The 23,324-nt window shown below is 44.1% G+C and overlaps 1 protein-coding gene across 2 annotated transcripts in view; it reads right to left on the bottom strand.

Moving 5' to 3' along the window:
- Positions 1-1,950: 1,950 nt before the first annotated feature.
- APLP1 (amyloid beta precursor like protein 1) overlaps positions 1,951-23,324 on the bottom strand; it is a 50,956-nt gene continuing 29,582 nt past the window's right edge. Inside the window, exons 13-16 of one of the 2 annotated variants that reach the window (XM_081868986.1) lie at positions 15,128-15,151; positions 14,895-14,962; positions 12,939-13,007; positions 1,951-2,162 (exon numbers count right to left, since the gene is read on the bottom strand). In XM_081868986.1, the coding sequence (XP_081725112.1) occupies positions 1,953-2,162; positions 12,939-13,007; positions 14,895-14,962; positions 15,128-15,151 (371 nt within the window). In that variant the 3' untranslated portion in view covers positions 1,951-1,952. The remainder of the gene's footprint in view (positions 2,163-12,938; positions 13,008-14,894; positions 14,963-15,127; positions 15,152-23,324) is intronic. The other variant, XM_081868987.1, reaches the window with a different exon arrangement.

Raw genomic sequence — 23,324 nt, forward strand, 5'->3', positions numbered from 1 at the left:
CTGAGGAGAACTCTTGGTTTATTCAGGCTGAGGGCTGGATTAGATTAGAGATGGGCAGACTTGGCCCACTCACCTCAAATTGGCTGGAAAATAAAACTGAATTAAACACACACACACACACACACACACACACACACACACAGAGTTAATACAAAATAAAAAAATTCCTTCCAGTAGCACCTTAAAGACCAACTAAGTTAGTTCTAGGTATGAGCTTTCGTGTGCATGCACACTTCTTCAGATACACTGAAATAGAAGTCACCAGACCCTTCTATATAGTGAGAAGGTGGGGAGGGGTATTACTCAGAAGGGTGGTGGGAATGGGTGATTGGCAGATAGCTGTGATGAGCCTGTTGACGACTCTTAACGACTGCAATAGGTCTTACAGGAAAAAGCAAGGGGTGAGAAGGTGAAAAATGGCTTTGTCATGTATAATGAGATAAGAATCCAATGTCTTTGTTCAGACCAGGTCTCTCCATGGTTTTAAGTTTGGTAATAAGTTGCAATTCAGCAGCTTCTCTTTCCAGTCTATTTCTGAAATTCCTTTGTGATAGAACAGCTACTTTGAGATCTTGTATAGAATGTCCTGGGAGATTGAAGTGTTCTCCTACTGGTTTCTCTGTCTTGTGATTCCTGATGTCCGATTTATGTCCGTTTATTCTTTGGCGTAAGGTTTGGCCTGTTTGTCCAATATAGAGAGCTGAAGGACACTGTTGGCATTTGATGGCATACACAATGTTAGACGATGAGCAATTAAATAGTCCCGAGATGGTATGTGTGATGTTGTTGGGGCCAGTAATGGTGTTGTCCGGGTGTATGTGGCAGCAAAGTTGGCATCTGGGTTTATTGCAGGCTCTGGTGCCAGTGTCCGTGTTGAGTCTGGTTGTAGTATTATTGTGGGTTAGGAGTTGTTTAAGATTGGGTGGCTGTCTGTAGGCAATGAAAGGTCTTCCTCCCAGAGCTTGAGAAAGAGAACTGTCATTGTCCAGGAGAGGTTGTAGATCTCTGATGATGCGTTGTACTATTTTAACTTGGGAGCTGTATGTGATGACTAGAGGTGTCCTGTTATTTTCTTTTTTGGGTCTGTCTTGCAGCAAGTTCTCTCTGTGTATCAGTCTGGCTCTGTTGATCTGTTGTCTAACTTCATCTGCTGGGTATTTTAGTTCTAAAAAGGTTTGCTGTGGAAGTTGTGGAAGCCCTTGGGGTCTACTAGTAGCCAAGGGCTACTGCAATGACAATTGGCCTTAGGAAGGCTACACACCTCAAGGGTCACTGAACCTCTCTGTGTCAAGAGTGACGGGGGAATCACAAAGGAAAGGGACAGGCCTTCCTTCTCCCCACATGGCATTGCCCCCCATCACTTCTCCCAGACTGGCATGATAAACTAACTGAGGGTCAAGGGAGTGTGCAGCATGAGGGCATAAGTGCTTCAGAGGTGAGAAAGAGCCTTTTACATATTTATGCTCAGCAGTGACCCTTTGCATGTGGGCTGCAATACCACTGAGTGAGTGCAGTTTGTGTGTGAATGGTTGGTTGGTTGATTGATTGATTGATGGAGATAACGATTACAGTGGTTGTGCAAATGGAGTGTGTGTGAGTGTGGGACTAGGTGAGTGGTTGTATGAATAGGGTGTTTTATGTTGGCTGGGATTCTACATTATGCTGCTTTGTAATGCTCTCTGACTTTTTTATATTGCTTTTAGGGATATGGATACTGTGTTTTAGATGTACATCATTTGACATTGTTTTTATTGGACTTGTGTGTGTGTGTGTGTGTGTGTGTGTCTGTCTGTCTGTCTGTCTGTCTATCATATAAACCACTTTGAGCTCTCCAGGTACTAAGTGCTCTACAAATGGAAAGAAAAGAATAGCAATAATAATTATGTATTATTATTATTATTATTATTATTATTATTATTATTATTCAGGGTCTTTTATGAGCCTGAACCTAGCTAGCATCCTTCTCCAGTCATGCATCCAGCCTCCCTAGGGGAAAAGACAGTCCTTTCCAACAGTACCTCAACAATGCCATGGCTGATGGTCCCGTAGGGCTTCCGGCGAACCATCAGGAGGCTGATGATGATCACCATGGCAACAGCAACTGCCACCACGAGGAGGCCAATCAGGGCACCCCTGTTGATGGTTACCAAGGTGTCTGGCTCCTGTGGAAGAAGAGATCCAATGAGATCATAAGCAAGGTGAGTTTCACTTCATTTCTTCCAAAGCTGATTGCTCACAATACAAAAGGAGGGAAGTCTTGTTCCACAACACTGAGGAGGGGTGAGATGAAAATAGTTCCTAAACATGGGACCTTTTCTTTCAAAACCAGCATTCTAGTGGCTCGGGAGTGTATAAATGCATTATAAAAATGCATTTATTTATTTTTACAAAAAGATTAAGGGGAGTTGAGAAAATGTCGCACACCTCATCGGTATCGTAGGAAGGCTTCGGGTGATGCAATCACCATCCCACGTGACCCTCAAACAACCAACAATATATCTTTGTTGGTTGGGAAAATCTTTGACATCCTCTCCCCCAGTGACAAAATTCTGGAGGGGAAACAAATGTTGAGTGGTGGGGGATACAACCTCTCTATAACAGAAGATGTCTAGATCCCATGAAAGAAATAAAGAAAACAGCTGTGTGTTTATTGCTATAGTATGAAATTGTCCAGACATGGCCCACATTGCCTTCTGGCTGATCTAGTAAAAAAAAAAAGCAAAAAAAAAAAAGGTAATCTGTAGCTGGAAGTGGCAATAAAGTGATGCACATGGGAGATGTTATATAAAAACATTTCTATTTGGGATGAAGACCAAGTCGGTTTGAATTGCTCTGCTGTTAATCTGATAGCTATACTCTGGCAGCCTTTTGGGACATCTTTGGGAGAAAGGGCCAAAAAGTAAACCCTACACAAATCCCAAGTGGAGTCCCTAAGATGGTTGGGTGGCGCCTTGTACGCCTCCTTCCAGCAACTCCTGCAGCCAAGCTGGTGCCAAATGTATTGCTCTGCTTTCCTTTGGACCACATCAGGAAGGCAGAGAGGGTGCTCTTGTTGTCTGGGCAGCCCAGGACCTCCATACACACTGCCCAGGCTTGGACCCCGGGGAGGTCACTTTGGTGCTGCTAATACAGTAAAAACAATGCAGGAGGTACCAGTTGTAAGCTACTGGTCTCTGCAGCCACAGCAGGCACTGTGATCCTCCAGCGGTTTGACTTCACCCTTGGAGACACACTCCATTGTATTGTGAGACAACAACTCTGGCTGCATCCGGACATCGCAATAGAACATGGTTTGTCATAATCGGAATGAGCTATCGCCACCTGACCCCACCCCCACTCTTCTCCCCCCCTCCACCTCTTTCCCCCTTTTCTTCCTAATGTCTCAACAAATGAAACTGATTTGTAAAAATGTTACATGGGGAAAAAAATAAGGGAGAGAGACATTGCACATACTTTTGTAAATCAAGAAAATCTTTCATAAAAAGACATTTTAAAAAAAAAAATCGGGATGAGCTGTGGTGAGCCTTTGGTGAAACTATGACGAGAAGCTGGGAAGCTCTTACTTAAAATAAATAAATAACCGCAGTTTGCCATTTCACTTGAACCCAACAAACTGAAGTTCAATTAATTTTTAACAGCAGTTAATCTTAACTACGCTTTGTTTTAAACAAGCCAACTTCCAAACACAGGTTACAGAGCTAGCTTGTTTCAACAAGCTGTTAAGGTTAACCACAGTTTAGATTTCGGACATAATGCTAAACCGTGGTTAATCCAAAATGGATGTGGAAGCTTCCAACTATGAAACTCCTTGTAATTATGTTGGTGGAGGAGGAGAGGGAAGGAGGAAGCATGAAAGACGAAGGCAGCCATAAATTGTTCCTGTTATGATAAATAAGAGTTTGCAACCTCCGAATGCAACCTTTAAATGCTTAGCACCAGAAAAGTTAAACATTTTCCTCCCATATGAGCTCATTAAGATCTTCTGGAGAGCACCTCCTTTGAATCTTGCCAACATGCAAACTGTTTGCTAGGACATAAGAGAGAGCCTTCTTGGTAACTGTGCCCAGCCTTCCTCTTCTGAGGAAGACTGCCTTGACTCTTCCCTGATGACACTCCAATGGCCCACCAAGACCCTGCTCTCTCTCTTTGGCAAGCTGTCCTGCCGATGTTATAAACTCTATTTTTGATTTTTTGGTTTTCATGTGCTATCTGCTGGTTTTATATTGTGTATTACAGTACTTATTTAACACCTCTCGTAAGCTGCCTTAAGCACTTCAATGGAAAAAGCTGGATAGAACTGCTACGGGTTCAGCAAGCCTATTCTCCACCACCCAGTTAGCTTTTCTTCTTCTCAACTTGCATAACATCCCACTGGTTGCAGAATTTGGCCTTCTATGTAGGCCACATTCTTTCTCCAAGACATTAGCCTCACCAGCCATGCTCTGTACCCTTGAGTGCCTTTGCCCGGCTGGAACATGCCCTTTTACACATGTATATACTTCTGCAGCCCAGTTCAAGAAATGACTGCTTTATTTTTGGTGGGCCCTACTACCACATCAATAGAGGACCTGAATTCCTGCACTAAAAAGTATCACTTCCTGATGCCACTCTAATATTTCTTCTCTATTTCAGCAAAACTGAAAGCAAAACATTACCCAAGTCCTGGAAGTTCACAGGTTCTTGACAACTGTGTCCTAGACAACCTCTAGTATGTAGAAATCAACACCTTATATTTTCGGTAGTTCTGTTTCACTTCTAAGATGACATTAAGCTCAGCTGGTTGAGGGTTTATTATAGGGAGCAATAATATAGGCACAATCATCAGAGAACTAGTGTTGGTTGCTCCTCACTTCTAAGATTATTATTATTATTGTACAATTATAAGATTATTGTATAACCTAGCACGCATTGCAACCACCAGTGCAGATTTCCTTATGTTTCCTTTCAGCTAGATCTGCCATTTTTTGTGTGCACGTACGTTAGCAAATGATTTGGAGTGCTCCAATATCTCCTTTTGGAGCGAGATGTTGTGTTTTCATTGGATGTAACAGAACTCGGACACCATTCTCTTGAAATTGAAGCACCTTGGTTTCCGGTGGTTCCTAGATAGTCAGCTTTGAAGCATACTACAAACCCTGAAAAGCTATGGTTTTCCCAGTAGTGATGTATGGAAGTGAGAGCTGGACCATAAAGAAGGCTGATCGCCGAAGAATTGATGCTTTTGAATTATGGTCTGGAGGAGACTCTTGAGAGTCCCATGGACTACAAGAAGATCAAACCTATCCATTCTTAAGGAAATCAGTCCTGAGTGCTCCCTGGAAGGACAGATCCTGAAGCTGAGGCTCCAATACTTTGGCCACCTCATGAGAAGAGAAGACTCCCTGGAAAAGACCCTGAAGTTGGGAAAGATTGAGGGCACAAGGAGAAGGGGACGATAGAGGATGAGATGGTTGGACAGTGTGCTCGAAGCTACCAGCATGAGTTTGACCAAACTGCGGGAGGCAGTGGAAGACAGGAGTGCCTGGTGTGCTCTGGTCCATGGGGTCACGAAGAGTCGGACACGACTAAACGACTAAACAACAACAACAAACCCTGATGGGGTGTCTCTAGGACCCTGGAGAGAGGGACCCTGCTACAGAAATACTAATGGGCCTTTGACCTCCCCAACCCAAGAGCACTACGCCACTTGTGGCAAACGTCAGTTTTCTGCCATGAAATTCGTAGAAAGGCACCGATCATGATGAAGCCAATGGCAAGCCACTTACTGCCTTGGTTCTGACCTATTAAAAAGTGAGAGTAGGGGCTTTGTTCACAGGGCTGTTGTGCGGATAAAGACTGGGATGGAATTTGCACTCACAAAAGGCATTACGTACTAAGAAGAAAAGGATTAGGTAAAGATTACATCAACTGTTGCAAAGTTCCACAGCGCTCAGAGTAAGCTTTTGATCCCAGCAGCATTCGTCAGGCATTCAGAGCAGAAATAAAACGGGATTTGTTCTCCTGCCCAAGGCCATTTTCGCAAATGATTCTTAAGTCAATGTTTCCAGTTCCTGCATCTGTAATTCAGATGTAAAAGCTACATGGGGCTGGAATGAAGACTTTTTCAGTTTGCAAAATGGTGCTTCTACTTTCTATGCCATTTTGCTATGTGGAGAAGGTGGGTTATTTCTATTTCTATTTCTATTATTATTATTAAAAAAGAACAGACAAAAACTCAACTTTAGCATCCCTTGTCAAGGCACCTTAACTGATTGCCATCACTTGGTTTTGCAGAAAACAAAGGACGTCTGTGGCCAAGCCAACTGGATGACAGTTCCCAGTTTTGCCCTTACTGGAAAGCCAACACTTCCATCTCCAATTGCCCCCCTAAGAAAACTCCTTTAAGGCCCACAAACAAAAGAAATGTAGCAGAAGTGACCTTTCATTCAAGCGCAATTTGAAAAAAATCTATAAACCAGGAAGCAAAAAGTGATACAAAGCAGAGGGTGACCTCAGTCACAGAACACAAAACAAAACACCCAACTCCCTTAGGATAAAGTTCTCTTTGGTTTGTGATTCTGCAGAGAAGCAAACCGGATCACCCTGCTTCCCGCAGAGTAATCTGATGCCAGTGATCCTTTTGGAAAAGAGCTGAACTAACAACCAGCCACAACAGAGAAAGCAGAGGCCAAGGTGTAGCTGGAGGTTTATATTACAACAGATGTACACGGGGCACAGAGTCAACTGACTCGAACTGGGATTTGAAATTCGGCAAATAACCAAGAACATCATAAAGACCTTAAAAGACAAAATGTGCACAAGGCTTCGATGAGCCAATAGCACTTATAATCACAGAGTCAGAAAGGACCTCAAAAGATCCTCTAGTCTAACCCTCCACCAATGTAGGAAAGTCACTTGTACAGCATCCCTGATAGGTGGCCATCCTTGCCCATCAATCCCTCCTTTTCATCCCTGACGAGAATACTTGCTTAAGGAACTCTGTGCATGCTCAGAAGCCTTCTCTTCCTTATTTCATCATGTGTCGCAGGTCTAAAGCCCTGACTCAAAGTCAGACCCCGAGCCCGCTCATAAACGGCGATCAATTATTAAAAGTTCTTCGGGCGTAGCAGTGTGGCAGGGGTGTTTAAGCTTTAGTCTGTTTAAAACAGATGGTTCCATTGACTTCTACGGCACAAAATCAAGTGTCTGCATATAGGCAAGACCATGGATATGGGGCATGTTTCTGCCTCTTCTCAACTTCAGAATCATCAGTGCCTGGAGTGATCTTATTGAACACAGTCTTCCAGACTGCAGCCCATTCCGCTAGCCTGCATCAATGGGTGAGATACGAAGCAAGGCTCGTTCCATCAGCTGGCCATTATAAGAACTACTATTTGAAATGTGGTGCCTGAGTTATTCCTCTTCCCTCCTTGTCCCTTTCTCCTTGTGCATCATGTTTGTCAGTAATACTACTACTACTACTACTAATAATAATACTCTGCCTATCTGACTGGGTTTCCCCAGCCACTCTGGGTGGCTTACAGCATATATAAAGACATAATGAAACATCAAACATTAAAAACCTTCCAATAAAGGGCTGCCTTCAGATGTCTTCTAAAAGTTGTGCAGTTCTTTATCTCCTTGACATCTGAAGGGAGGCCGTTCCAGAGGGAAGGTGCCACTACGAAGAAGGCCCTCTCTCTGTAAGATAGTATGCCTGCAGGTAGGGACTGTCTTGTTTCAACTGATTGCATGAAAGACACTCCGGGCTGAAGAGCAGGACACAAATGCTTTACAGAAATAAAATTCTCCCCTTTGGGGGACACTGTCATTTGGCTTGTTTTCACTAATCATATTTAAGATTAACCACAGTCTGGTCTGGGTTCAGACAACATGCTAATACTGCAGTTAATCTAGAACAGAAGCAAAAGCTTCTGAATTTCTCCTCATGGCCACACCAAGGGGAAGGGACTCTTCTCAGCTCACCCTCAAATTGCTAATCTATGGTTTAGTGCTTTGCCCGAAATCAGTTCATTAAGAAGAAGAAGACAAAGAAGAGTTTGGATTTGATATCCCGCTTTATCACTACCCGAAGGAGTCTCAAAGCGGCTAACATTCTCCTTTCCCTTCCTCCCTCACAACAAACACTCTGTGAGGTGAGTGAGGCTGAGAGACTTCAGAGAAGTGTGACTAGCCCAAGGTCACCCAGCAGCTGCATGTGGAGGAGCGGAGACGTGAACCCAGTTCCCCAGATTATGAGTCTACCGCTCTTAACCACTACACCACACTGGCTCTCCCAATCTGCTCCCATTCTGTACCTCCCTGCTTTGGATTCTATGGCTTGAACAAAATGCGGCAAAGACAGAAGCCAGAGAATGGCTTTTGTACGCAACAACATCAAAGGAGATACTCGGAGAAGTGCTTCAAGCTGCAGCAGGCTAGGAAATGAATATTGGCTAGAAGGAGCAGACACAATTTCTGTATCCCAAAAAGTTGGACCAAACAAAAAAAGGTCATTCCGTGTACATGCACATTTGTACAGAAAGAAAGAAAAATATATGAATGGCCGCCACACAAAAAAAGGGTAGGGGGTGTGGGGAAGAAATTTGATTGTTTGCTTTTAAAGTCAAACCCACCACATTTTCTGAAACAATATTCAGACTGAAACACACCTATCTCTTGAAATTCACACTTCCCCAAATTTTGCAACGTAGCTGTCTAGCCAAGTAATGCTAATATATGCATGAAATGAAATCTATGCCACCCTTAAATTAAGTTCTTTATGTTTCTGCAGTAGTTTGCAATTTCTTTCTTTTTTTGTAAAAAAACAAACAAAAAAAACTTTTAAATATCTGTCAGCATTTTAGTGCAAATTTCTAACAAATTTTGGGATGCAGATTTGCCTACTATATAGATCTTTGCAAAACAGTTTCCCAATATGTAATGCATTTGTATGTTATATTCATGAACTATGAATTTTAGGCAGAGTTTCTCCATATATATGCAAAGTTTGTGCCTGTTTGGAGAAATGCATTGCAAAATTCAGGGATGTGTGAATTTCAAAGAACGGCTGTGTTTTGTTTCAAGAAGTGTGAAATAGGTAGCTGCTCATTAAAATGCAAACAAAATTGAGTTTCTCCCCTTCCCTACTATTAAAAAGGATGAAATAATCATTACAGGAGGGAGCGGTTTCTTTCTTCCTTTTCCAAAAGAGCAATTCCTAAGATATCCCACTAGGAAATTTTGCCGAGGCACATTTTAAAGCCTTTCTGAATAAAGATCCAAGAGCACTGACTTGAATAACGTTGAGAAAATGTCCTTTTCTAAAAGTGGAGATTCAGCCCAAATGAAGGGAAATGAAGGAGCTGAAATTCTATCAGCTGAAACGTAATAAAATGCCTAATAAGGTAGGAGAAGGGGGGAGGGGGGAAGGAACAGAGGAAGAAAAAGGAAGAATGAGAAGCATCTAGATGGAGACATAAAAGCCCAAGGAGAAGAATTTTAAAAGGGTTACATTAGAAGCAGGAAGCCTGCCAGGGAGAATTGCTTGGGTCATTAGACCATCAAGATGTAAAAAAAGCACTTAAGGACGACAGAAATATTGCAGAGAAGTTAAATGAGTGCTTTGCATCTGTCTTAGACAAAGACAAGGTTGGTGAGATACACCCAAGCTGTTCCCCATGAAGGCAATAAATCTGAAGAAATGACAGAAACTGAATCGTCTTTGGAGGACATTTTAGAGCAAACGGATAGATTAAACTCATAAATCACCAGGAGCAGATGGAATTCTCCCAAGAGTTCTGAAAGGAACTAAAGTTAAAAGCAAAAAAAAGGAAAAAAAAAAAGGGGGGGAGGGAGTAACTTTAGAACCCGGATCCAACAAGGGCAATCCATGCTTCGAAGCCCAGATTGTGAGAGATGTTTGCCTTGATGAATAATGACCACATGTGCAGAAATGGGCATGGCCAAAGCCCATGGATCCAGCGCTATTTTCATTTGCGGAACATGGGATGCCACACACACCTGCTTAACAGATGCTTGGCGCTGCCAGTTTTGACAGCATCCAGTACCATTTTGGGGAGGTGGTGGTGATAGAGGAACTGCATCTAAGCACCCCTTTCCCATCCACCCAGAGGTGATTGATAGTGCCAAAGTTGACGGTGCCAAACATCTGCTAGGCTGGGAAATTTGTCCATGCACTCGGCTGCTTTGCCTTGGAGTTTCAGGGCTTTAGAAGAGCTACAGAAATGCTAACATTCTACTAGTTTCTTTTTTTAATTAAAAAGAAATTAATTTTTAATTAAAAAGAAATCAACAACTGGGTATGATGTTGGAAGCCTTAGGGTCAAGGGTAGACAGTGTGGTGTTCCTCCAGATGTTGCTGACCTCCTTATCCCTCCACCATCCCTGACCATTGGCCATTGGCTTGCTGGGGCACACAGAAACTGGAGTCCAGCAACATTCCTGCATTGCAAGGGATTAAACGAGAGGACCGTTGGTCAAGTCCTATGCTCCAGAGCAAGAGAAAACAAGCTTGCTCCATCTTCCATAGGACAGCGCTTGGGGTATTTGAAGATGGGTATCCTATCTCCTCTCAGTCATACCCAGCTCCTTCAACCACTCCTCATAAGGCTTGGTTTCCAGAGCCTTAATCATCTTTAATGCCCTCCTTTGAACATGTTCCAGCTTGTCAACATCCTTCTTAAATTGTGGTGTCCAGAAGTAGACACAGGATACCACATGTGGTCTGACCAAGACTCCTCTATAAAGCCCTAGAGAACTGTTGCCAATCCATTTGTGGCTGTATTCCCAAGTGGGGCTGAGTTGCACCAATGTCTGGACTCATTACAAGGCCTCTCTCTATGTCCCAAGCCTCAGGCAGAGGCTTCACCACCTGAAGGTGTCAGGGATGGAACTGGGGCCTCCTGCCTGCAGAGGACTTGCTCTGTCCGCCACTGAACTATCTCAGGGAGTGGCCTCCACCCTCTACATCTCAACCTGCCACCACACCACTACTTCCATCTGTGGTCTGGGCCTAGTGTACTGAAAACTCGGGAGTGGTTCCAGGAAGCTCATTCATGAATTTATGCTTCAGAAGCATATTTTTACTTGCTGCATACGTTCTCCCACACCGACGCATGGTCACATGACAGAATAGCTTTGACCCACTGAAAGGACTTGAGAGAGAAAGAGGGAGAGAGAGAGAGAGAGAGGGGGGGGGGGGGAGGCAGGCCTCAACGGCCAGTTTTAAAAAATAAACAGGGAGATAATAATAATAATAATAATAATAATAATAATAATAATAATAATTATTATTATTATTATTTATTATTTGTACCCCGCCCATCTGGCTGGGTTTCCCCAGCCACTCTGGGCGGCTTCCAACAAAGATAAAAATACACTAAAATGTCACATATTAAAAACTTCCCTGAACAGGGCTGCCTTCAGATGTCTTCTGAATGTCAAGTAGTTGTTTATCGCTTTGACATCTGATGGGAGGGCATTCCACAGGGCGGGCGCCACTACCGAGAAGGCCCTCTGCCTGGTTCCCTGTAACTTGGCCTCTCGCAGTGAGGGAACCGCCAGAAGGCCCTTGGAGCTGGACCTCAGTGTCCGGGCAGAACGATGGGGGAGGAGACGCTCCTTCAGATATACTGGACCGAGGCCATTTAGGGCTTTAAAGGTCAGCACCAACACTTTGAATTGTGCTCGGAAACATACTGGGAGCCAATGTAGGTCTTTCAAGACCGGTGTTATATGGCCTCGGCGGCCGCTCCCAGTCACCAGTCTAGCTGCCGCATTCTGCATTAGTTGTAGTTTCCGGGTCACCTTCAAAGGTAGCCCCACGTAGAGCGCATTGCAGTAGTCCAAGCGGGAGATAACCAGAGCATGTACCACTCTGGCGAGACAGTCTGCAGGCAGATAGGGTCTCAGCCTACGTACCAGATGGAGCTGGTAAACAGCTGCCCTGGATACAGATTTGACCTGTGCCTCCATGGACAGCTGTGAGTCCAAAATGACTCCCAGGCTGCGCACCTGGTCCTTCAGGGGCACAGTTACCCCATTCAGGACCAGGGAATCCTCCACACCTGCCCGCCTCCTGTCCCCCAAAAACAGTACTTCTGTCTTGTCAGGATTCAACCTCAATCTGTTAGCCGCCATCCATCCTCCAACCGCTTCGAGACACTCACACAGGACCTTCACCGCCTTCACTGGTTCTGATTTAAAAGAGAGGTAGAGCTGGGTATCATCTGCATACTGATGAACACCCAGCCTAAACCTCCTGATGATCTCTCCCAGTGGCTGCATGTAAATGTTGAAAAGCATGGGGGAGAGGACAGAACCCTGGGGCACCCCACAAGTGAGAGCCCAGGGGTCTGAACACTCATCCCCCACCACCACTTTCTGAACACGGCCCAGGAGGAAGGAGCGGAACCACTGTATGACAGTGCCCCCAGCTCCCAGCCCTTCAAGACGGTCCAGAAGGATGTCATGGTCGATGGTATCAAACGCCGCTGAGAGATCCAGCAGAACTAGGAAACAGCTCTCACCTTTGTCCCTAGCCCGCCGGAGATCATCAACCAGTGCGACCAAGGCAGTTTCAGTCCCGTGATGAGGCCTGAATCCCGACTGAATCCCAACTGGAAGGGATCCAAATGGTCCGCTTCTTCCAGGTGTGCCTGGAGTTGTTCAGCAACCACTTCACCCAGCTCTCAGGGTCAAACTAGATGTCTCTCCCCAGCTTCTTTATTTTTGTCAAAAAAGCTTGCATTCTAGGTAACAGGTGTTTTTTCTAGTTCGGGCCTTAGTCTGTGATGTGGGGTGGGGAAACAGACGAGTCAGGATGGATGAAAACAGGGTACAGAATGCACATAAGGGAGGGTGTGGGGTTGGATGCACACCTGACCAGGTGGGATGGCGAGGTGCGGTTGTTTCTGGCTGGCCCCAAAGCCACTTACCAGCTCGTCACGTTGGATCTCTTGGGACTTGTACACCATGCCTTTGACATCTGAGGCGGACACATTGACCTGTGATGAGGGGAGAGAAGAAGAAGAAGAAGAAAAGAGTTTGGATTTGATATTATCACTACCCTAAGGAGTCTCAAAGCGGCTAACATTCTCCTTTCCCTTCCTCCCCCACAACAAACACTCTGTGGGGTGAGTGGGGCTGAGAGACTTCAGAGAAGTGTGACTAGCCCAAGGTCACCCAGCAGCTGCAGGTGGAGGAGCGGAGGCGCGAACCCGGTTCCCCAGATTACGAGACTACCGCTCTTAACCACTACACCACACTTAGATGTTGGAAGGGCTAAGGGAGAAAAAGGAGACTTCAAAGCAGTGTTTCCCCTCTCCTCAGCTCCGAATCCCTCCAGCAACATAGGGCAGCTGTCATCTAGTGTAAATAGTTGGACTCCAACTCATATCAGCTCTAAACAGTTGGGCTTCTTCCAGACATTGCTGGACTCCTACTCCCATCTATCCCAGTCAACATCGCCAATGGCCAGGGATGTTTTCAATATTGGTTTTTAAATGGTTGTAACCCACACTAGGACCTACTGGTAAAAAATTGAATAATAATTTTAATAACAGGAGTCCAACAACATCTGGAGGGCCAGATCAGTTTTGGTTTCTCTCTGTTTCTTATTTGTCCCCTTCAAGATCTTAGGTTTTGTTCTCCACATGAGTTTTAAAATGATTTTAAAAGAAGTCCTCATGAAAAATTATCAGGATTTTTGTGTGAGCTTCTCCTAATATACACATTTTTGCAAGCAATTTTCCCCAATATAATCATAGAATAGTAGAGTTGGAAGGGGCCACAAGAGTCATCTAGTCCAATCCAATACTTTGCATGGTTGCATGCTGTTTTTGCTTACATATGCATCCTTATGGGTACTTTACCTAGCAACTCCAATTTTTGTACAAGTTACTTGGTTGGAGAATTTTTGTACAAGTTACTTGGTTGGAGAATTTTTGTACAAGTTACTTGGTTGGAGAATTTTTGTACAAGTTACTTGGTTGGAGAACGGCATGGCTATTTTCAGAGGATGGCTGCATTTCAATTTGCATATAGTTTCAGGAAGTGATAATTAGGTAGGTTCCCCTTGAAATGCCAACTTAACCACACACACACACACACACACACACACACACACACACACAGTTCCTGGCCCCAGTCATCTTTGACTTAAAAGAGCCCAGCAGTTCCCCAATTCATGCTTGACAGAGGCAGCTCAAAACATGTGGGGAGGAAATGTGGTACAGCCCATCCAACAAACCACAGTACGTCAACATCCCCATGGGGAACTATTTGTTTTCAGAACCTCATGGCCTAAAATTCTCCCTCCATTTGGAAAGCCAACACATCAGAGAGTTTGGTAGGCATCTGAGACCTGCTATCCCTAGAAGTTGCAAGATGCTTAAGCCCATTTTTGATTTTGAAAGCAACCAGCCACACTTACTCACACAGCTAATAAAACTAAGAAGATAAAATGTTAGCGAGAGAGTTGTGCTGCCTAGACAAGGTGTCAGGCTAGGACTGAGGAGACTCAAGCTCAAAACCCCATTCAACTCACTGGTTGACCTTAAGCCAGAAAGTATGTCTCTCAGGCTGTGTACACACTCTATCTTTAAAGCAAATTCAAGCACGCTTTCCCTCAAGGAATTCTGGGCACTGTAGTTTACTCCTCATGGAGTTATAATAATCAGCAACCCTTAAGAAACCACAGTACCCTGAATTCTTGGGTGGGAGAGATGTGCTTTAAAGATGGAGTGGGTCTCAGAATATCTCACAGGGTTATTGTGAGGCTGAAATGAGAGTTGTGGTAGGGGAACCATGCCCATCACCTCGAGCTGCTTGGAGTACAGGAAGGCTGTAAATATTAATAAAAACAATGAATGATACAGAAACATCCAGCTTACCTTACGTTCATATTCGTACAGCAAGGCCTTGTCACTGGTTGGATAGTCATATTCTGCCAGCCCTGAAGCTATGGGACAGAGGAACAGGGGTCTCAAGTCATTAAGCATCTCAGGTATCACCATTTACTCTGGCATCGAGTTATTCTGGACAACAAATGACCCAAAACTCTTCTCCCCCCACACCACCAAAACTCACAAGGAGGTGGTGTTGTATATGGGAGTGGGGCACTCACCTTTCTTGTCCGCTTGTTCAGAATCTGCCCGTTCCCCACAGAGCAGCAGGAGGAGAGATTAAGCATAGCATAAAGAAAGAAAAGAACAGAAAAAGGGAAAAAAGAAGACAAGTTTGAGGCCGAGGGTGTTGAGATAGCAGAAGGCAAAGCTAGCAAGTAGGGCAACTGGTTTTCAAGCTGTGCAGATTCACTGGACATGGTATCATTAGTGGTTGGGGGAGGGACAGGCGCTAACCTATCTGTTTTGGTTCCCCTCAATTGCCCATTTTTTAAATCTTAAATTCAGCTCTCCACCTTTCCATATCAATTTGCAAATCTCTTTTTAAAAGGTCCTCAGGAAAATTCGTCAGCATTTTATTGCAAATTTCTCCACACAGATTTTTGTATGCAATGTTTGTAACATACACATTAAAGCAAAGTGGTTTCTTTTTTAAAAAACAATGCATTTTTGTATGTTATTTTCATTAAAATGTGCACTTTTTTGCATACTTTACCCTAGTATGTGAATTTTTGTACACATTACTCGGCTGGAGAACTGCACTACAAAATTCAGAAACTTTCACATGTGAAAGGATGTCTGCATTTCAGTTTGCATATTGTTTCAGGAAGTGTGAATTAGATAAATTTGCCTACCTCACCCCTAATCTGGGGGTCCCCTCAAAGAGAAGACCAGCAATGGTAGAAAAGCTTCCCTGAAAGATGCTTTGGTAATCACTTCCTCTCTTGTAGGAGAGCAGTGGGTGAGTTCTGAGTGTGTGGTCTATTGCATCCATGGCAATAGCAAGAAGATGTTCCAGAACCTTCTATACTGAACAAGAGTTCCACAACTGATATTTAAGGGGCTCTTCCTGAGGCAAACACATCGGTGGAAGAAAGAATTCCTTCTACAGGCAAAAAATGTTTGAAAGCCATTGAAACAAGGCATGCCAGAAAAAGAAAGTTAGAACATAAAAGGAGTGCTGCTGGATTAGACCAAAGGCCCATCTAGTCCAGCATACAGGAAGCCCAGATGCAGGACACAGGTTCAAGAGACCTCTCCCACTCGTGATCTCCAGCGACCGGTGTTCAGAGGCATATTGGAGGTAGTACACAGGCATCATAGCTAGTTGACATTGATAGCTTCATTCCCCATGAATTTGTCTCACCTCCATGGGAAGCTGTCCAAGTTTGGTGGCCATCGCTATACCTTGTGGTGATGAATGACGCAGTTGAACTATGCGCGGTGTGAAGTAGTTTGTCAGTCCTGCCATCATTTTATTATTACTGCTACTACTATTCCTATTATTATTAATAAAATGTATATCCCATCCTTCCTCCTGAAGGAACCATGGGCAGCAAATGCACAAAATATAAAACAATCAGAACATACAAAAACCATTCTAATAAAGATGCAGACCAGGAAAGATGACTACTTAAAAGGCTAGTTGAACCGGGAAGGACTTTGTTTAGATTTGTGGAGACTCCCAGTGAACAAGAAATACAAAGATCTCTGCCCACTTTCTTCACACCAGAGAATAAGGGCATGCCAAGCAGGTGCCCGACCACTGCCCCCTCCCCATCACGAGATATCATCATTTAGACACCATCTGAAGAAAATAAAAACCGCAGTTGGTGGCAAGCAGGGAGACAAAAACAAATATGGGGAAGGTTCACTCTCCCAACAGTTGATACGTCTCCTCACATTCATGCACCCATGACTGGGGACAAGAAAGTGAAAGGAGACATGGCTCATGGTTCCTTGCAGGATACATGCAGCAGAACTGGAGACGTGATTCTGATGGGACGCTCCCCGTTGGACACAGAACTAATGTCGCAATGACTTCACTGCCTTTCCCCCCAAGTGGTTAGGGCCAGAAATGTGGACGTCAGGGAGAATGCCAATGAACAAGAGCATGAGGGTGCCTGGGACAGGGTAAGGCAGGCTCAGCCTAGCAATTTGCTCTTCTGCACCTTCCGATTGGCCCCTTCTACGCGCAGGTAGCCTCGAGGCACCGTCAGTGCGTGACGCAATGATTAATAGGTAGCAGCAGGAGTTCCTGGCAATGCTGGCCGTCCATGTTTCTCTGTTCGCTTTCATTCCTACAGCTGCTGTTGTACGCTGTCGACTTTGCCTCTTTGGAGCACCATTCACATCACGGAGGTGATCGTTCTGGTGTAGCAGCCATCCAGCATAATAAGATCACTGCATCATTCACCCTCTTTTATCTTAGTTCATTCATAGGCTGCTGTTTTCCTCTAGGGAACTGTGCCGTTCCCTCCGCCCAACTCTGCATACCAGAGGAGACGGCATCGCTGCTATTGTGCTACAGAATCTCTTATTAATCCAGGATGAAGCGAGAGGCGAGTTGCACACCCCAGAGAGCATTATTATTTTTACCATTCATGCTTTGAACTCATAGAAGCAAATTGAACGGTTGACATGAACCAAAGGGTTATTATAAGATTATAGCCAACAGAGTGCTCCTGGGGTCTGACCTCCTCTAAAGGTATCCCCTTCCCTAGAACATTCTGCTTTCATTAGACAGAAGACCTTTTGCTTGTGGAGACAGAACAAATAAAAGCATGTAGGTATTTTACCCAATTGCTCATAAGCAGCAGTGCAAGCAAACAACTTTAACCGCGTTAGGCAATCTCTGTTTTAAAAGCTGGTGGGCTGTATTGCTGCTTTGTAAGAAACTGAGTAAAATATCCCCCGTACACGGCTGGGTTTGGGCTCCCCCCAACAAAATCCCCTTAGACCACAAAATTTCTGGCTGCAATATAACTTAGGTTATCACCACAGGATAACTGATGTTAAACATGTCCAGATCATACTGCTGCTAGCATTGGGCGAGGGGCAGGGAGGTGAGAAATCCAGTTCAGTTTGCACTGGAAGAGAGACTATCTGCATCAGGCTTTTGCAAAACAACAGCTGTCTTTCAAAATCTGCACATCCCAAAAATGTGTAAATTGGGAGAAAGTGTACATGAAATGCATCTGTGTGACTTCAAAATAACACACAAAACATGCAAAAATGATCTAATAGTTGGTAGAGCGTGGGACTCTGAATCTCCAGGTCGTGAGTCTGAGCCCCATCTTAGGCAAAAGATTCCTGCATTGCAGGGGGTTGGATCAGATGACCCTCAAGATCCCTTCCAACTCTACAATTCTATGATGGGGAAAATCACTTGCAAAAATGGGTATATTAGCAGAAATGCACACAACTAAAATGTTGATGCATTTTCATTAGGAGTTTTTAAAAAAAGATTCACAAACTGATGCAAAAATCTAGTAAACTGAATTTAAGATGAGAAAAATTAGCAGCAGAGAGAAACTGAAACAGACAGATTTTCTCATCCTTTGTTGTTGCCCAAGCAGAAAGGGCTTCAGTGAAATAAGTCTCTTCCTGAAACCCAGCGCCTTCCAATGAGGCTTGCAGATTGCAGAAGACAGGCACAGGGAATTGCCCTTTGCCAGGCCTGATGTTTCCTCATCTAGTCCAGCATAAAGGAAGCTATCTATTCTCTACCATTGCGCCAAAGGGGCCCTTCCTCAAATGGAAGAGTACTGCCTACTCAGATTGGCAATGACCCTACAAAGTCTCAAGCAGAGGGTCTTCCCCATCGCCGGCCACTTGGACCGGAGATGCCTTGGGCTGAACAGGTGAGCATCTGCAAAAGGCGCCAGCAGAATTTTCTTCTAAGAACTGGAATGCTTTCGAGGACTGCTGGTGTTTGGACCCAGGCTGGGTCCATACACAACAGAAGCAGTGGTAAAGTGATACATGGCAAAGTGGTAAAGTGCAAGGGCCCCTATAGACACACCCCAAGTCAAGTCCAAAAATGCAGGCATTATTATGGGAACGCACAGCAGCACATTAACACAACCACAGATCAGCACCACTGCAATCCTATGCTTGGTTTCCTGGGAGTAGCTCCATTGACCTTCCCATTGCATAGGTTCAACTCAGGGGTCAGCAAACTTTTTCAGTAGGGGGCCGGTCCACTGTCCCTCAGACCTTGTGAGGGGCCGGACTGTATTTTGAAGGGGGAGAAAGAATGAATTCCTATGCCCCACAAATAACCCAGAGATGCATTTTAAATAAAAGCACACATTCTACTCATATAAAAACACACTGATTCCTGAACCGTCCGCAGGCCGGATTTAGAAGGCGATTGGGCCGGATCCGGCCCCCGGGCCTTAGTTTGCCTACCCATGGTTCAACTTCTGAAAACACACCGATACCTTCAGCCAACTGAAGTGCAACCTTTAGTTTTTAAATCAGAAATGCTAGCAACCAAGTAAAGAAATGTTGCTATTTAAAAACTGAAGGCATGAAAAAGGAATCCTATCAAAAGAAAAGGAATGAAGTCTCCAGCTTCTGATTATTTTTCCTCATTCCCTGACTTCCTCTATGCTAATTTGTCACAAGCAAACATGAAAGGCTCACTACCACCTCATTCCCTTGCCAGAGGAAGAACAAAGTCCATCAGTTACCCCCTGCCCACCGCTCCAGAAGATGATGTCACTGCTTAGGATCTGAAAAAAAAGTCTTGGAACTGCAACCTCTTCAGAATACAGGTGGGAGATATTGCTTTGGAATGCTTCCTCATGTCACACACACAGCAAGTAGCAAAGCAGAACAGCAGAGCTCTAGCCTGTCCGTCTGCTGAGCTCATTCTCTGTTTGCGGGGAGCTTTTAACACAGGGGAGCACTCAAAAGGGTGTGATGCCTCGCTGCAGTCGATTCCAACACTTCATTCTGCTGCGTGTCTAGACTGGGCACTGAGATGCAAGATCAAATCCCAGCTCAGCTTTGGTTATACTGCACTCTCACAGGGTCCAATTAGGCAATGCTATTAAACAAGGAAACACATTCAGTGTGCTGAGTCTTACCACTGTATTGTTTAAATCAGTGTTTTTGGACCACAATTCCCATCATCCCTGACCATTGGTCCTGCTAGCTGGGGATGATGGGAGCTGTAGTCCAAAAACAACTGGAGACCTAAGTTTGGGAAACACTGGTTTAAATTGTTGTTGTGGGAGGGCCTGATCAGGATTGGGTTTGTGAACATAAGAGAACAAGATCCTTCTAGTCATAAAATTGTATAATTGTAGAGTTGGAAGGGACCCTGAGGATCATCTAGTCCAACCCCATACAACGCAGGAATATGCAACTGTCCCATGCAGGGATTGAACCTGCAACCTTGGCATTATTAGCACCATGCTCTAACCAACTGAGCTATCCCTAAACAGACCAGCATCCTTATCTCACAGTGGCCAAACAGATGCCTCCGGGAAGCCTGAAAGCCAAACCCGAGTCCAATAGCAACCTATCCATTTGTGCCCCCCAGTAACTGTTATTCAGAGGCATATCCCCTCCAATATTGGGAGGTAGTACACAGCCATCATTATTTTCACTTCTTTATTTATTATTCTTATATCCCACCCTGCTTCCAGAAGGAGCCCACGTGGTCTAACAATAATCATACAGATAAAATCAGCATCAAAACAACCATCACAGAAAGATTAAATCATTAGATGCAATACAGCGGAAAGCAAACAACTGGACACTCAACCTCCCATCTGACTGTATACCAAAGGCCCAGACAAATAGATAGGTCTTAAACTGCTGCCCATCGGAAATCAGGGTGGGGCTCAATTGGATCTCCATCAGGAGGCAATTTTGCAATAGGGGCAGCCATAGAGAAGGCCCTGCCACACATTGCTATGCCAAAGGCCGTGTCCATTGGTGGAATCACAAGCAGAGCCCCTCCCACAAATATGAAGAGGCAGGACTTGTAAGTGTTGCGGGAGGCACCCTTTCAAGCGTGTGGGTTCCAACTGTTCAGGGCTTTGCACACTAATAACAGCTCCATAAAATTGACTAGTAGCCATTGACAGCTCCGTCTTCCAAGAATTTGCCTAACCCTCTTTTAAAGCCACCCAGGCTTGTGGCCATTAATTTTGTGCTGTGTGAATAAGCACTTTCTTTCATCTGTCCTGAATCTTCAAACATTCAGCTTCATTGAAAAATCCTGGCTTCTAGTATTATGAGAGAGGGTGGAAAACATCTCTCTATCCTTTTTCTTTACATACAGTAATATTCTCCCTTGCTCACTTTCTCCCACCCCGCCCGAAACTAAAAGCTCCTAACACTGTAACCTTTTCTCAAAGGAGTGTTGCTCCAGCCCCTTGATCATTTTTAATTGCCTTTTCTTCAATGTTTTACAGCTCTACAATATTGTATTGCATTCAGGCACGGTAACTAGAACGGCACAGAGTATTCCAAATGTGGTCGCACCATAGATTTTTTATGATGACATTATTATATTGGCAGTTTTGCTTTTCGATTCCTTTCCTAATTTATATTCTTAATGGTCACCAAAATGGAATTCACATTTTTCACAGCTGCTGCAGACTGGATAGACATTTTCATTGAGCTATCCACCATAATAATCCCAAGACCTCCTTCTTGGCCAGTCACCGCTAGCTAGTTCAGACCCCATAAACATAGATGTGAAGATGCAGCTTTTTGCTCCCAAAGTGCAAAGCTTTGCACTTGCTTGCGTTGAAGTGCATGAGCTGCTTTAATGCCCATTTGCCTTGTTTGGAGAGATCTTTTCGGAGCTCCTTAAAATGGGGGAATAAATGGAATTTCAACAAATATGGTCATTATCAACATCGAAGCAAAACTGACCATACTGATAATGCATCAGATGATGGAAAGAGAGCACTGAACCATAGAGTCAAATTGCAAAAAGAGTCAAATAATGAGCGAGAACACATCCACAAATTTCTCACTCGGCTGTATCACTCAACACATTCATATGGGGCATGAGTTCCGGGTCTAAAAGTTGAGTTTTATAAAGGTTAAGAATAGCCCATAGGAAACTGCTTTCATCCATGTCAGAATATTTATTCATCTATCTTAGCCTTGTCTGAGTGGCTCTCCAATGTCTCCAGCAAAGGTCTGTCCCACCATCGGCTCTTAGATGCTTTTTAACCAGACACGCCAGGGAACTACTGAGCTATGGCCTTTCCCCATCAAATTTAAGATATTTTCTTTCTTCGTTTCTTTCACAGTCTGCATCTCTGTGGACTTTGATCATCTCACCCTCCATCCTTCTGCCCAAGCATGCAATCTCGGCACTCCTCATTATCCTTTGATCCTCAGATACAATCAGTCACCAAGCCAGCCATTTTTACATCTGGAATGTGTCTGCTATCTGTTCTTTTCTGTCTCCAGACTGCTGCTGTTTGCTTTGGTGGCTTCTCTCATTATTTCTCTTCTCTGCGGCTGGATTCTTTTCGCTGGGTTCATCTCTATCGCTCTTATTTTCAAACCTGTATGCCTCTCCAGACAGCCTGCTTTTTGTGCACTCGTGATGATTGGTTTATTGCACTTTATATTTGTGGGTTGTTTTTTTAAAAAAGGAAAGAAAATCAAAGCAACTTAAAATATAATACAAAAATAAGTGAGAATTTGGCTAAATTGAAAACAGAGCCAAGAAATCTAGTCCTGGTGTCAACAGAGCCAGTTCTAGAAAAGGGTTTGTTGAGCAACCATTGCGATTTCTTTCTGGAGAGAATAGATGCTGTCTATTGAATATTTGTTCTTATTAGATCACAGGGAGGTTAGATGACATTGCATAAAGCCATTAGCAACCCACAATTCCCGGTGCATTTCACTGTCACTTTCCTTACTGCAAGAAGTCTGGCTTTTTTTTGGGAGAAGCAAGATTAAGGTTTCCTAATCAACTATTATCATGCAACCTGAATTTGTTCGGAAGTGACTGAATCACACCTGCAAATAGCGACAGCCTAGAAGCACCTTAGTTTCCCCAGTGGATATGTCTTCCCCAAATATCTATGTAACAAAAAGCAAGTCCTATCGATTTCACTCACAAGAGGAAACAACAAGCAGAATTAGAAGTGACAAAATTAGAAGTGAGAATTTCTAAGGAAAGCTATGTTTTGAAAAATCCAAATTTGGCAGGTTCACATGAAAACTCAAACAGAACCAAGTTTCTCCTCCATCCCTGCCCATCGTTCAGGCAGTTCCTGATGATTCATGCTGGATTCTTCAATCCTATATGCCTGTATCATTTCCCCCCCAAATGTTATGAATGCATATCTTTATGGTGTGAACTGTTTTGCAATTCTCTGAATAGTAAGTAGCCTAAACATATTTTAAAAATAAAAACAAGATCTCCTG

Source organism: Podarcis erhardii, assembly GCF_964252035.2.
Source record: "Podarcis erhardii genome assembly, chromosome: 7".
Lineage (NCBI taxonomy): Eukaryota > Metazoa > Chordata > Lepidosauria > Squamata > Lacertidae > Podarcis > Podarcis erhardii.